At 46.9% G+C, this 14,776-nt stretch overlaps 1 protein-coding gene across 1 annotated transcript in view; it reads right to left on the bottom strand.

The window, feature by feature from the left end:
- The window catches only part of Cacna1b (calcium voltage-gated channel subunit alpha1 B), a 161,911-nt gene that overhangs the window by 114,389 nt on the left and 32,746 nt on the right, over positions 1 to 14,776 (bottom strand). The window contains exons 4-6 of the mRNA XM_028868647.2: positions 4,972 to 5,063; positions 2,902 to 3,054; positions 1,869 to 2,059 (exon numbers count right to left, since the gene is read on the bottom strand). Of these exons, the coding sequence (XP_028724480.1) occupies positions 1,869 to 2,059; positions 2,902 to 3,054; positions 4,972 to 5,063 (436 nt within the window). The remainder of the gene's footprint in view (positions 1 to 1,868; positions 2,060 to 2,901; positions 3,055 to 4,971; positions 5,064 to 14,776) is intronic.

Here is a 14,776-nt window from a genome sequence, read left to right as displayed (position 1 = left end):
CTACCGTATCCTCTACCTATCCAAAGCCAAGGCTCCACTGGTCACACCTCCCAGACTCCTGGCTCGAGTGTACTCTCGTCCTCACTGTCTACTTCCCAAAGCTCATGAGGTGCTCTTCCCTGTCCTTGTTCCCTAGCAGATGGTTCACAAGACTCTGGGACAGGGTGAGGGAGGTAACAGGGCCATCTTCCTACAAGAAGATTGAGATTTGCTAGAGTTGGTTATAGAATCATCAAGAAAAACCTTGGGAAACGGTAATTAAATGGGTCACCAGCACCCCCAGGGGCCTTATATTGGACATCCTTCATGGCCCCCACAGTTTCATAGATTTGGTGACTCAGGAGTGGCACTATTTGAGAGGATTAAGAGGTGTGGCCTTAGCCGGGCGGTGGTGGCGCATGCCTTTAATCCCAGCACTCGGGAGGCAGAGCCAGGCGGATCTCTGTGAGTTCGAGGCCAGCCTGGGCTACCAAGTGAGTTCCAGGAAAAGGCGCAAAGCTAAACAGAGAAACCCTGTCTCGAAAAACCAAAAAAAAAAAAAAAAAGAGGTGTGGCCTTGTTGGAGGAAGTGTTTCACTGGGAGTGAGCTTTGAGGGCTCGAAAGCCCATACCAAGCACAGAGTCTGCCTCTCTGTCTATAGATCAAAATGTAGCTCTCAGCTACTGCTCCAGCGCCTGCCTGCCTGCTGCCATGCTGATAATTGACTAAACCTCAGTAAGCAAGTTCCCAGTTAAATTCTTTTCCTTATAATAATTGCCTTGGTCATGGTGTCTCTTCACAGCAATAGAACACTGACTAAGACATCCACCAGACCCAGACTCCCTCAAATTGCTGAGACAGGCTAGAATCCTAATGAGAATGGGGGGGGAAACGAAAGGGTTTATTTGTCTTATACTTCCACACAATTATCATCGAAAGAAGTCAGGGCAGGAAGTCAAGGGAGGAACCTAAAAGCGGGAACGGAAGCAGCGGCCATGGAGGAGTGCTGCGTACCGGCTTGTTTAGTCTGCTAGCTTAGCTTACACAGTCCAAGACCACCTGCCCAGGGGTGGCATGACCCACAAACGGCGGGCCTCCCAAATCAATCGCTAATTATGAAAATGTCCCATGGGCCTGCCTACAGGCCAATCTCAGGGAGACATTTTCTCAATTGTGGTTCCCTCTTCTCAGATAACTCCAGTTTGTGTCAAGCTGACAGACCAACCAGGACAATGGACAAAGTACACCCAAAGCAAACACACACAACCCAAGCTCTGGAGGAATCCCAGCATGCTGTGGAGGAGCAGGCGTCTGGACTCCATTCCAGAGCAGTCCTAATCCTACTCCATACCATCTTTACTTGGCCCTCAGACCTCACTGGCCCTTGCCTCAATCTAGAAGATTCCAACAGGAATATACTAGTGGTTAACAGCAGCCTATAGGCCTAGGGCCTGGACAAATTAATCAACTTCTCTATAACCCGCTTTTAATCATTTGTACAAGTCAACAGGGGTGTGGCATGATATGTCACAACAGGCTTACTATGCACAGGCTCACAGCATCAGCTGCTGTCATCACCAAGAGCAACAGCAGCATCTTCTCTGCATTAGCTCATCTGGTCTATCAAACAGCCCCCAGTCTCATCTTCATAAAAGAAGACTGCAGAAGACCTACGTCCAGAGTATGAGTTGATATGGACCACAGGGTCTTGAAAACACACCGGGATAAAGGGGCCTATATTCTACCCTAGAGTAGGAGAATGGGCTAAGGACTGGGAAAGAGTTCTCAGTCAGAAGTGTCCCTCAGAGAGACATACCCCAGCCCCCGGAAGCACCATCCTGAGAGCTCCAGACCATACCACCATGGCTAGGGCAAAGATGTAACTCACATTGTAGAGGATGTCAGTCCAGCCCTCCATGGTGATACACTGGAACACTGTCAAGATGGCAAACAGGATGTTGTCGAAGTTGGTGATGCCAAAGTTGGGTCCTGGCCAGTACTCCCGGCATTCAGTATCACCCTCACACAGCCGAGCTGGGGCCTCCTTGCCACAGGGAAAGTCACCCACAGGCTCTGCATCTGTGAGGAGGAGCAAACGTGAAATCTCTGCTCCCTAAGTCTCCACCATCACCCCACCCTTTATCATGCCTGCACCTGATTGGTCCTCTCACTAACCTTACACCCGCTTCCACTGCAGCCAATCATCTGCCCTCTCTGGAGCAACTTGCTCACCTCTCTCCCTCTCCCTCGTGAAACCTTCCCATTGTCAGTCAAATGTGCTCAAGACCCCTTCATCTTGAAAGCAACACAAGCAGACACCTATATGCCAACTCTAACTGTAACCTGACTTCTCTTCTTTCTCCCAGCCTGGGGAACAGTGAGAGGGACTGATAAATGATAAGTCTCATAAATGATTACTAAGTTTATTTCTCCTTCCCCAGTTGCTTGATTAAGGCTTCAAAAATACCATGATTTGCCCCCCAGTCTTCCTATTTCTCGTACAGGCTCAAGTTCTTAAGCACGGCCCTGAAAGCACATGATTTCCTCATCTCAGTGTTCTTCCACTCTGCACTTCTGCACTTACTGTCCCTGTAACTGGAGCGCTCTGGAAGGGTGGCCAAACAGCCGTCCTTACTCTGTTCATCAGCAGCCTTAGCAGGAAGGCTGCCCCCGGGGAGCTCATGCACAGCAGGCCCCAAGCTGTTCTATATCAAATGCTTTTGTTTCCTTCATAGATGTTTTTATAGTGTTATTTTATTCACGTATCTATTTACTTCTTACTGTTTATCAGGCTACCAGAATGTAAGTTCTACTTTACTGGTCTGGAAGCTCCAAAGCCGCTGCGGCAGGACCAGGGGCCTGTCTGGTGGGTAACACATCTGGGGTCCTCCCTGGAGCCCGAGCAGCACTGCACGACTCACCTGTGCTGTTGGGGAAGCAGGCTTTATGGAACTTGCCCATGTAGAACTCGAGCCCGATGATGGCGAACATGAGGATGGCAAAGAAGAGCAGCAGCCCGATCTGCAGCAGCGGGACCATGGCCTTCATGATGGACTTGAGCACCACCTGCAAACCTGCAGTCGGAGGACAGGAGAGGCAGTGACAGGAGAGGAGGGACGTGACAGGGAGTGCTTACGCAGGCAAGACAAGGAGTCCTCTGTGGCCAAGTATGAGGTCTGAAGGAGAAGTGAGAAGAACAGGACCTAGAAGCGAGGGAAGTGAAGAGTTCGGGATAGGGAATGGGCACAGGTGAGAGAGAGAAAGGAGAATTCAGTCTGAAAAGAGCAGAAAACCCTCAGGGTGGGGAGAGAGGGAGACAGGGAGATAGATAGATAGATAGATAGATAGATAGATAGATAGATAGATAGATAGATAGATAGATAGATAATGAATATGAAATATACAGAAGAAAAAGAAGCATCCTAAGAGGAAAGACCAGGGAATCTTGGGAATGAGGAGCAGGGGATCCTGGAAAAGTAAACACACAGAGATTCCTAGTAGATCAATCTCCTCAGGAAAAGAAGGCAATTCTCCAAAACCAGAAAGTGTCTTGTCACTGGCCACAGGGCACAAGGGAGCTGGCCAGAGAAACTGCCAAGATAGATTATAACCCTTAATCCTTCACCCTTTCCTCTTAGCCTCGGCTCTTGGACATGGAACTGAACCCTTGTCTATTCTGAGAAGAACAGGAAGTCAACCAAGGGTTTTCTTGTAGTGGTCTCAGGATAACACAACACCAAGTCCCTGTCCACTCAGGCCCTTAGTAAGCCTGAAGCCGAACCTTTGCCAGACCACGGAAATAGTCACAAGGAACAGCCTGTGTCCAACATGCTTACTAAGTCCCCCAGCCAATCTCTTGCCCATATTTGCCTACTAGCCAACTCAGTACCAGGCCCCTCAGGCACTAAGACAAGGTTGCCCATCGTAGCCTTAGACATTTCCCTGTTCTACAACCTTGTGTGATCTCTAATCGGTTCTTCACTCCCAGGAAATGAAGGTAAGAGGTAGAAACACAAATCTGGAAAAAAAAAAAAAAAAAAAAAAAAACAGCAGGGCCACTGCGGTAGTCTGAATGTAACTGGTCCCCATAAGCTCACAGGGAGTGGCACTATTAGGAGGTGTGTCTTGTTGGAGTAGGTAAGGCCTTGTTGGAAGAAGTGTGTCACTGTGAGGCTTTGAGGTTTCCTATGCTCAAGATGCCACCCATTGTCACAGTTCACTTCCTGTTGCCTTCTGATCAAGATGTAGCCAGTACATGTCTGTCTGCATGCCACCATGCTCCCCACCATGATAATAATGGACTGAACATCTGAACTGTAAGCCACCACCTCAATTGAATGTCTTCCTTTGTAAGAGTTGCCATGGTCATGGTGTCTCTTCACAGCAATAGGACACTAAGATAGCCACCCTCTGGGATTTTGTGAAGAATGAACTGAAAAGGGTTTTGTAGCGGTTTGAATCAGAAACATTCCCCAGGGGCTCAGGTATCTGAATACCTAGTCCTCAGTGTGTGGCACAGTTTGATGAGGTTATGGAACTTGAGGACATAAAGCCTTCCTGGAGGAATTGCATCACTGAGGAGGGGGAGTGAGACTTTACAGCTGGGCTTCATTTCCAGTTTTCTCCCGATGTTTCCTACGTGTCATTGGGATGTGATCTGACTTCCTGCTCCTGCCTCTTGCTGCCATGCCTCCCCCACCATGAAGGACTCTCCCTCTGGAACCATAAGTGAAAATAAACTCTTTGGTAAGTTGTTTTTGGTCATGGTGTTTTCTCACAGCAGTAAAAGGTAACTAATACATGTCAAAAGTATACATCTTGGGGGTAAGGATGTAGTTCAGTGGTAGAGTAAGTGTTTGGTATGCACAAGGTCCAATCCCCAACACACACACACACACACACACACAAAGTGTTCAAAGGGCCCAATACTTAGGAGCCACGGCTTTGATGAGGGTGGAAGAGTCATATTGGGCCTGAATGTCTAGACTTACTTGGAATTCCAGACACCAGCTTCAGGGGTCTTAGCACACGCACAGCCCTCAGGGTCCGAAGGTCAAAGTCTGTTCCAGCTGTGGCGAGAATCCTGGCAAAAACAAGGACAAGGGATATAAGAGTTTCCACACTGAGTCTACGAAGAAACAACACTCATTTCACCACTTGTGTCCTGTCTCCCAAGAGCAGCAACACATTCTCTCCTGTGTCCCCTGCCATCCAACCACAAGCCAGGGCAGGGCAGGGCCAAGCAAAGGGGGACAGAACCGACTCCGGAAGGAATGCCAACAAGGACTTTATCTGTATGCTGTCTCTCTAGTTCAAAGAGGGACATCATCTGAGCGGGTACGCAACCATTGGCCTGGGAGTGAATCTTACTCCAATAGAGTCCACGCCTAAACCACATTCCCAAATCAACCCTAACCGCACTTCCTGCTGCTTCATAAAAGACGACAGCGTGTAGCAGCAGAGGTAGACTGGACCCTGAAGGATGCCTGAGCCACACCTCCCATCGCCCTTCTTCATGTTATTCTAGGAGAATAGAGAATGGAAGGTAGATTCAGGACCCGGGAAAACATCATCATGGGAGATGTCATCAGGACGGCTGGACCATAAGCCAACAAATTCTTCCATCAGTGGCCTCTGTCGTGGTGTTTCCTCCCAGCAGCAAGCAGTAAACAATACATGCCAGCCCTTCTTCCTGCTGCCTGGCTCCCACCAGCCAACAGTAAAGATTTCGGGAAAACTGTCATTCCTACTAGAGTTAGAAGCCATGAATTAGTGAGATTTTCTGACCTTGAAGGCAGAGGTTTTTAATTAACTAACAGACAAACCCATACCACACTGTCAAGAGGGAAGCAAGGCACTGCATTGTCTCCCCATCCAGACCAGCTGCTGCGGCACTGCTATTGCCAGGGACTACACAGAAGACTCCCACAGCCCCCACAGACCCTGAACACAGAGTTCATACGGCATTACTGCTAGAGAGGTGGTCCACCCAGTACAAATTCCACTTCACCCAGTGACCTAAGCTGAGATAGCTCCACATCAGCTTGAAACTGGGCCACTACTTGAGTACATCTGACCCCAAGTAGTTCCATGGTGATCTTCATTTCTGAGGCTCTACTTTCATACTGCCATGTACACAGAAATGGCTGCAACATCAGGATCCAAGAGCTGCTCAGAGCACTGACTCAGAGGAGAGACTGAAACCTGGCATTTAAACTAATGCAGCCCCCACCTCACAGACATGGGCCACTTTCCACAGAAAGGAAGGGGCACAGTCAAGAGCCAGAACACCCACATAGGTCACACCCGGCCTGACAAACAACAGTCAGGCATAGCCCTGCTCCTCCCTCTGAAGAGAGCCACACACAGCTACGTGGCCCTACACATACCCAAGCCTAGTCCCACAGCCAGGTAGATGGTAACACTATCATACTTGCCTGCTGTAGTCAGCCAGCCAGAAGCAATCAACCACACACACCCCTGCCCAGCACAACCAGCCAGAAAATGGTCCTGCCCTCAGTAAGGCAACACAAAGACACTGGTTTGCAGTATTTTCAGGCACCCATGCCCAGCCCAACAGTCAACCAGGAATCAAACAGAATACTTGGTGCTGATGAAGTTAATGAACGAAATAAGGATAGTTGATGATTGCTACACAAACTAGATTAAATAGAAGTTAAGTCTTTTGACCTTGAAGACAGGTATTTTTAGCTAACTCAACCAGATGAAAGGAATGAAAAAAGTGACCAAAGCTTATGAGGCCTGGGCCTACAAGACATGATTAAGCAAACAAAAACTTGCATATGAGAGATCCAGGGAGTAAGACAGAGAAAGGCACAGAAAGCTCATTTAACAAAACAATATCTGAAAAGTGTCCAACTCGGGAGAGATACGGACATCTGGGTTCATGAAGCCACTGGCCTAAGGAGACTTAATCCAAAATGACTCTCTCCAAGACACATTAGAACTTAATGGTCAAAGGTTAAAGGCCAAGACGGAATTCTAAAATCAGAGGAAAAAAGTCACATATAAAGGACTCCTGTTACAGTACATTCTCAGAACAAATCTCACAGGCAGAGAGATAACAGGATAACATTCAGAGTGCTGAAATGGAAATGTGAGCCATAAATACCACACCCAGCAAAGCCTGCCTCAGAAGTGGAGAACAAAGGTCTGTCTCAAATAAGCAAACACTGAAGGAAATCATCACCCCCAGAGCAGCCCTATGATATAGGAGTAAGGAAATCCTTTATCTAGACGTGAAAACAGCCACCATGAAGCACATGAAAATGAAGACCTCACTGGTAGAGAAGATACCAGTGAGGTACAAATATACATATACAAATGAGAAAGGAAAGAAAGCTGTATTGCTATAGAAACCACCAAACTAAGAGTTAGTGGGAAAAATAAAATATATACATTAACAGCCAAAAAGTAATTAATATGACAGGAGTCACTTGTTACCTATGAATAATAATCTTTCATCTAAGTAAATCCCTCAATAGACTGGCTAAATGAATTTAAATAGAAGGCTCGACTATCTGCCGACTATAAGGAACTCACTTCATGAGAAAAGACACACGCCAGGCGGTGGTGGCGCACGCCTTTAATCCCAGCACTCGGGAGGCAGAGGCAGGTGGATCTCTGAGTTCGAGGCCACCCTGGTCTACAAAATGAGTTCTAGGACAGCCAGGACTGTTACATCGAGGAACCCTGTCTCAGAAGAAAAAAAAGAAAGAAAGAAAAGACACACATTACGTTCAAGTAACTTCACAAACAGGAAAAAGAAAGACAAAGAAGGTAACTGTATTGTGACAAAAAGACAAATTAGCAACAGAATACAACAACTGTAAATATATATGAACCAGCAATACTAGATCTACAAGAGAGCCAGGTTCCACTGTAACAATAACTGAAAGTCTCAAAAAACCCACTTTTATCATTGGGCAGATGACCTACACAGAAAATCAACAAAGAAACATCAATGAAATGAAGTCTAGACCAAATGGACAGAATATTTCCTCCACAGCATCAGAATACAATTCTTCTCACCACACGAACACCCACCAGGAGAACCCTACTGTATATGGGGTAGAGAAGAGTAGTCTGAGGGTGAAGCTAGCGCGGGGTGAGCTGTTGTCCAGAGAGCGTCCTGAAACAACCGCCAGACTTTCCACTTTGAACGAGTTTATTAAATATGCAGCAAGCAAGAGTCAAAACCAAGTAGCAAGTGGCAGACAGGTGAGGTCACCCAACTGGATACAGCTAACACCCTGCAGAAATGAACCGGGACGCCTACTACCACAGCCGGGGGTTTCACTCTAGTGTTCTGGGCAGGTCTCTCCACAGGTGGGCTTCCAGCTTCCCATCCCCATCTCAGCTGTATGTTTGCAGCAGGGGTTAAACAGCATAACCTCTGTTGGGAACGGTTTGTCTCCTAGCTCTTCCCAGAGACACCATGTTTTTATCCTCTTAGGCTGTTTGCTGGTCTCCCTGTCCCTTGCCATCATGTCAGGGGACCAGCCTGCCCCAGGACAAAGGGTCTTGGGAGACACTTGAGAACATCTGGGGATGAAGAGATGGCTCAGTTGTTAAAAGCACGGTTGCTCTTATAGAGGACGCAGGTTTGGGTCCCAGCATCTATATGGTGGCCCACAATCATATGCAACTCCAGCTGGAGGGGATCCAACACCCTCTTCTGGCCTCTTTGGGAACTAGGCACACACATGAAACACATATATTCATTGAAAAGCACTCCTCATATACATAAAATAAAAAAATCTTTTTTTAAAAAAAAAGAAAGAACAGAATAGAATGAAGAGCTGGAGAGCACTGGCTACCCTAGCAGAGGGCCTGGGTTTGATCTCAGCACCCACATGTCACACTACAGTCCCTAACTCTAGTTCCAAGGGATCTAGCTAATGCCATATTCTGACTCCATAGGCACTGCATGTTTTTGGTTCATAGACATACAAACAAGCAAAATATCCATATACATAAATATTTAAAAACTGGTATTAAAACACTGAAGTATGTCAACACAAAAATCACAAATGACAAAGTAATAATGAAAAGTCTTACTACAATACCACAAAGAATACTATGAAGAACACGAAAGCAATATTTTCAGCTTGGCCCTAAGGTACAGGTCTATAATCTCAGCTACTTGGGTAGCTGAGGCATGAAGACCAGACGTTCTAAGGTATCCTGAGATACAAGCTGAGTTCAAGGCCAGCATGCCTAAGTTAGTGAGACGCTGCCACAAAATTAAAAAAGAGGGCTGGGATGCCTTGTGGTAGGGTATTGCCTAGCTTGTGCAAGACCTGGGTTCAGTCACCAACACTACAAAAGAAAAAAGAAAAGAAAGAAGAAAAAGAAAAGGAAGGAAGGAAAAAGTACTTCCCGTGCAGTTAAAAGAAAACAACTGACAGCCGGGCGGTGGTGGCGCACGCCTTTAATCCCAGCACTCGGGAGGCAGAGCCAGGCGGATCTCTGTGAGTTCGAGGCCAGCCTGGGCTACCAAGTGAGCTCCAGGAAAGGCGCAGAGCTACGCAGAGAAACCCTGTCTCGAAAAACCAAAAAAAAAAAAAAAAAAAAAAAAAAAAAAAAAGAAAAGAAAAAAAAGAAAAGAAAACAACTGACATCCAGGAAAAGTAAGTTCCTAAAAATTCACATGAAAATTGCAAAATGCTTATCAGAAAAATCAAATGTCACAAGAAGAAAAAAAAAGCCATTCGGAGCCATTGGCAGCCAGGGAACTCACACCCAAGCTGAGCCATTCGGAGCCATTGGCAGCCGGGGGAACTCACACCCAAGCTGAGCAGGCTGTTAAGCCTGGTGCTGTTTCTCCCAACAGCTCTGCTGAAAGGAAAAAAAAATTGCAGAATCATGTCAGAGAGTGCCCAGTAAATGTTAAAATGAGCAGCCTGTGACTCAGGAAGCCACTGCTAACTATATAGACAATATATTCAGGCATGTTCATGTAGTTCTTTGTAAAAGTCAAGATCAGAAATAGCCTACTGCTTTTCACAAAGAAAGGGGAAAAATAATCATGGAAACACATATAATGGACACATTATACTTCAGTTAAAAATGGATGAGTATGCAAAATTAAATAGGCCTACATACATTAATACATAAATGTTTAAAACAGGACTGGGACTGTAGCTCAGTTCGTAGAGTGCTTGCGTAGTATGCATGAAGCCCTGAATTTGATCAGTGCCCAAATACCATATGCAGACTTGTGTGGTAACTCACAGCCAACTGCCACTACAGACTCTGAGACCCCAGGGTCTAACCTAAGCAAGAGCCCCTGTCCTAGCCCACTACGTTAGCCATCAAGTGTCATGCTAAAACCCACAAATGGTGCCAGGATCTTCATCTGTTGTTCAGGAACAGGTTCCTTAGTGGACATAGCATTCTAAACCCCAGAAAGACTTGGAAGTAAACATGGTTCCAGTCTTGGTTGTCAACTTGACTACATCTGGGATTAACTAAAATTGAAGCAGCTAGGCACACTTGTTAGGCATTTTTTCCCTTAATTGTGTCATTTGAAGTGGGAAGACCCACTTCTAACCCAGCTCTTTTAAGGTGGGAAGGTCCACCTTTAATCTGGCCCCACCTTCTGCTGGCAGCCTATACAAGGATGCAGAAGAGAAACTTGCTCTCTTTGCCTGCCTGCTTTCGGGTTTGCCCTAGCTCTCGCTCTCGCTGGCAAGTCTGCCTTCCCGGGCACTGGAGCCTACCTCTTCGGGATTCTGGCATCTACTGAAGACCAGCTGAGACATTCAGCCTCATGGACTGAACAACTACTGGATTCTTGGGCTTGCTGTTGGTAGACAGCCATTTTTGGACTAGCTGGACCACAGTCTAATAAATCCCCCTTCTCCATATAGATTCATTCTACCAGTTCTGGACCTCTAAAGCAGTGGTTCTCAACCTGTGGGGGAGTCATATACCAGACATTTACATTATGATTCATATCAGTAGCAAAATTACAGTTATGAAGTAGCAACGAAATAATTTTATGATTGGGAGCCAACACAACATGTATTAAAATGTATTAAAGGGTCACAACATCAGGAAGTTAGAGAACCCTGAATAATACAAAAATGTTTATGAAAAATCAAACCTTCTGTGGTAATATTTTCAATTATGACTAAGAGTTTATCAGAACACAGGCAACTGCACTGTGAGTCTAATTAAAAGATACCAGGGCCAGTGAGCTGGGTCAGCTGGTACAGGCGCTGCCAATCCCAACCGTCTGGAGTCAGAGCTGGACACTCAACCACTCACTTGGTGAAATCAAAGACCGGACTCTCTCTCACAGGTTGTCCTCTGACAGCTACACGTTCACACACACACACACACACACACACACACACACACACACACACAGAGAGAGAGAGAGAAAGAGAGAGAGAGAGAGACAGACAGACAGACAGACAGACAGACAGACAGACAAAGACAAATAAAGGACTCTGAACTGACCCTCCTGCCAGATGCTGGCATTTGTATCACCATCATACTCCTTGTAATAAGCATTTTACAGTAATTATTTTTTATTTTATTTAGTATCTTATTTATTTTTAAAAAAATTGCTATCCTTCTTGTGGCCAGGATTCTTCTTCTGTCTCCCAAGTATGTCAAGGCTGTTGCTATCTTAAAATCAGAGAGCAGCTGGAAATGTCCACAGAAGAGTCTGATAAACTGGAACCTATAAACATTCCTTACAAGGCACAGAAGGCCCCTCCCTTCTCTAAGCACATATGAGCAATTAACAAATCGTTGATGGTGAAGAAAACTTCTTCAGGGCTGCAGTGGCCCTTAAGTTGCCCATGCTCCTGTAAGTAAACCAGTTAAAAAATCACTGCTTCACCAAGCTACACTTTGGTCTATTGCTGCCCTCTCCATCTGAAATGAAGAGAAATAGACTATCCTCTAAAGTCACAGATAAATCCCCCACCAAAACAAATAAAAACAAACAAAAAACAACTTCAAGGTAACTGTCTAAACATTCATATTAACAATGATAAAGTAGAAAGTTCAGTGTCAGGAGTGGTAGCACATACCTTTAATCTCAGGACATGGAAGGCAGAGGCAAGCAAGCTCTGTTGAGTTCAAGGCCAGCCTATTCTAACACACATTCTACAGTCAACAAGTATTTCTTGAGTGCTTTCTACATCCTAAGTTCTCGGCTTTACAAACCCCCAGAACAGCCTGGCAGAACAACCTGGCTCAGAGCCAGCTGCCCTTCACCTCCCTTCTTCACTCACCTGTCATGAGGGTTAGCATGAATCCTGGGAAGCAATACGAGTCCCATGGATTCTAGTGAAAGGGCCCAGAAGCTTCTAAACCTAATGGCAAAGGACCCATAGTAAATTTATAAAAGTGAGCACAATTCAGTGATGTGTGAATAATGGAAGCCAGAAAACTAAACAGTAATGGTGTACAGACTCATAAAGAATGAATTAACAAAAGCTTTGGAAACAGAATGCTGAGTGGCAGCAAACTAGACATGAAAATAAAGATGTAACAGAACTGGTGGGAACATAAACTGGCACAGCCCGTTTGGAAACAACCTGGCAAAACCCTGGTGTTGTAACAGTCACACACTTGTTTACGCATTCTGGGAACCTGCCCCATCAAAACGATGCGGAGTTAAGTGCTACCAAGGCTGGTCATCGCAGGCTTACAATCCATGGCCCCAACTCAGCAGAGAGCACTTCATACAGGAAGAGAACATGGTGTGGTCACTGCAGACGACAGCAGTATGTGGACGTCTCCATGGGACACAATGTTAAAGGCTAATTCGTGTACAGAACGGATAGGCCTCCCACATCCTAAAAGAAAGCCATCGCACACAAAGGTCACATCCTGTGATCTTTCACAGATGTGACAAAAACAAGCATGCACTTGTCAGCAGTGGCCCCAAGTGGAGTGGTGGGCACAGAGCTTCTTTAGGGGGTGACGTAAATGTTCTAAGATTAGACCAAGGTGTACAACTCCATGAGCATCTCACACAAAGCGCCAGTGATTGCATGCTACAAAAGATGGAGGTGACAATGTTTGCCTCAATAAGCCTCAATTTAAAAAAAAAAAGGTTAAGTGCAAACTTTTACCTCACTTATAAAATGTACAGGACTCAAAACCTCAGAGCACACACCCACAGCTTGCAACTGTGGGCAGTCACTTCATTCCACAACAGCTCTGTACACACGGCTACAGGCAGACACAGGAGCAGGCCAAGGACACAGAAACACAGAAACACAGCCCACATGACCCAGACAGGTGGACACAACCCAGGCAAGGGGTACACTCATGGACACAGACACACAGCACCGACATGTGGACACATGTGTAGATACAACAGCATTCCCCTGGTGAACGATAGCGCCTACAGAGGGAAGCCCTCCCAGGAACAGAGAGGCACGGAGGAGGGATAGGCCCTTATAGCTATAACCCTGAGCCAACCCTGAAACTAATCCCATATTCCTCAAACCTGGAGTCCCAGCTGGGTGTTCATGGCCACCTACCCACAAGTCATGAGTTGGCAAAGATGACTGACTAAATTTCTGTCTGGAGCAACATCTGAGCCCCCACAGCTAGCTGCTCCCATGATCTGCAGGTCTCATCCTTTGAGCAGCCATGCCAGTCGGAACACCAGAGGTGACTGAAAACTGGTGTCCTCAGGCCCCATGCACCTGGGGCTACCTCGGCCTGGCCCCGCCTGCATATTCTCACTGCTTCTTTCTGCCCCGTCCACCTGGGCTGGCTCCTCAGAGCACCTGTACCGAGCATGGGGGTGACCACAAAGCTCATGGCACCCAGCAGTCCCAAGCCTATGTGTGCACACTTTGGGAGCTACTTGGAGACAGCCATCAAAACCATGACGGCAGCACTGAGTGGGCACATAGTCTCTGCCCAGCGGGCACATGCAAGGCTCCCTGAGCCCGTACTGCCTCTTGGAAGATGGGCAACTGTCTTCCATTTTGCCAGCCTGAGGCCAAGGATCCTCTGAGCACAGCTGGCAGCCCTACCTTGAAGCTCCCGTTACATAAAGTCCCGGGAAGGGAACAACACAGACTGGCCGTTGGTGTCTCCAGCCACCAGGACAAGACAGCAGGACAATGCCATCCCAACATGGCTACAGGAAACCCTCTGACACTTAGAAACATCTACGTTTGAGCAATTAAAAAAAAAAAAAAGTCTGGAGGAAAAGGAAGCCCACCTGTCATGGGCTGCCACTCCAGTGATGGAAATTTGAGACAAGCCTCTGTCCCACTAAGTGCCGAGATGGGAGGCATCTCTTCATCCACTAGACCAGGCAGCTAGGGATACCTCCTCTCTCGACTGACTGACACTCGAGCTCAGCAAGTCATGCCTGGGGGAACTTCAAGTTATAGGCTCCTGCCACCAAGAGCTAGAGGTCTAAGTGACAGCAATCTGAGTCACAGACACTTGGCCTGTCCGCTTGCCCAGCCTACCTGTATATCCTTTTTCCCTGACACAGAGGTCATAGAGAAGTGTCATGTCTGTGGTGAGACTCCCATGAAACACCCTGCAGATGTGCCCACCTGCATTGGCACCTAGCGGCAGGATCAGACACCAGTGTCCTTGTGACCTGCTACCACAGTAAGACAGTAAGGAGGCATCTGGGTCCCACCGCTCAGGGTGCTCTGCTTGGGAAAGGTTTGCTTTGCACACCCTGGCTCTGGCCTATCCAGGGCAAAGGAAGAGCCTCTAGGCCAGGACAGACCCAGGGAGGCAGCCTGCTACACAGCAGACAGAGCAGCA

The sequence above is a fragment of the Peromyscus leucopus genome, chromosome 4 (genome assembly GCF_004664715.2).
Source record: "Peromyscus leucopus breed LL Stock chromosome 4, UCI_PerLeu_2.1, whole genome shotgun sequence".
In the NCBI taxonomy this organism is placed as follows: domain Eukaryota; kingdom Metazoa; phylum Chordata; class Mammalia; order Rodentia; family Cricetidae; genus Peromyscus; species Peromyscus leucopus.
The sequence above is the reverse complement of the archived record's forward strand: the minus strand, read 5'-3'. Positions and strand labels throughout refer to the sequence as shown.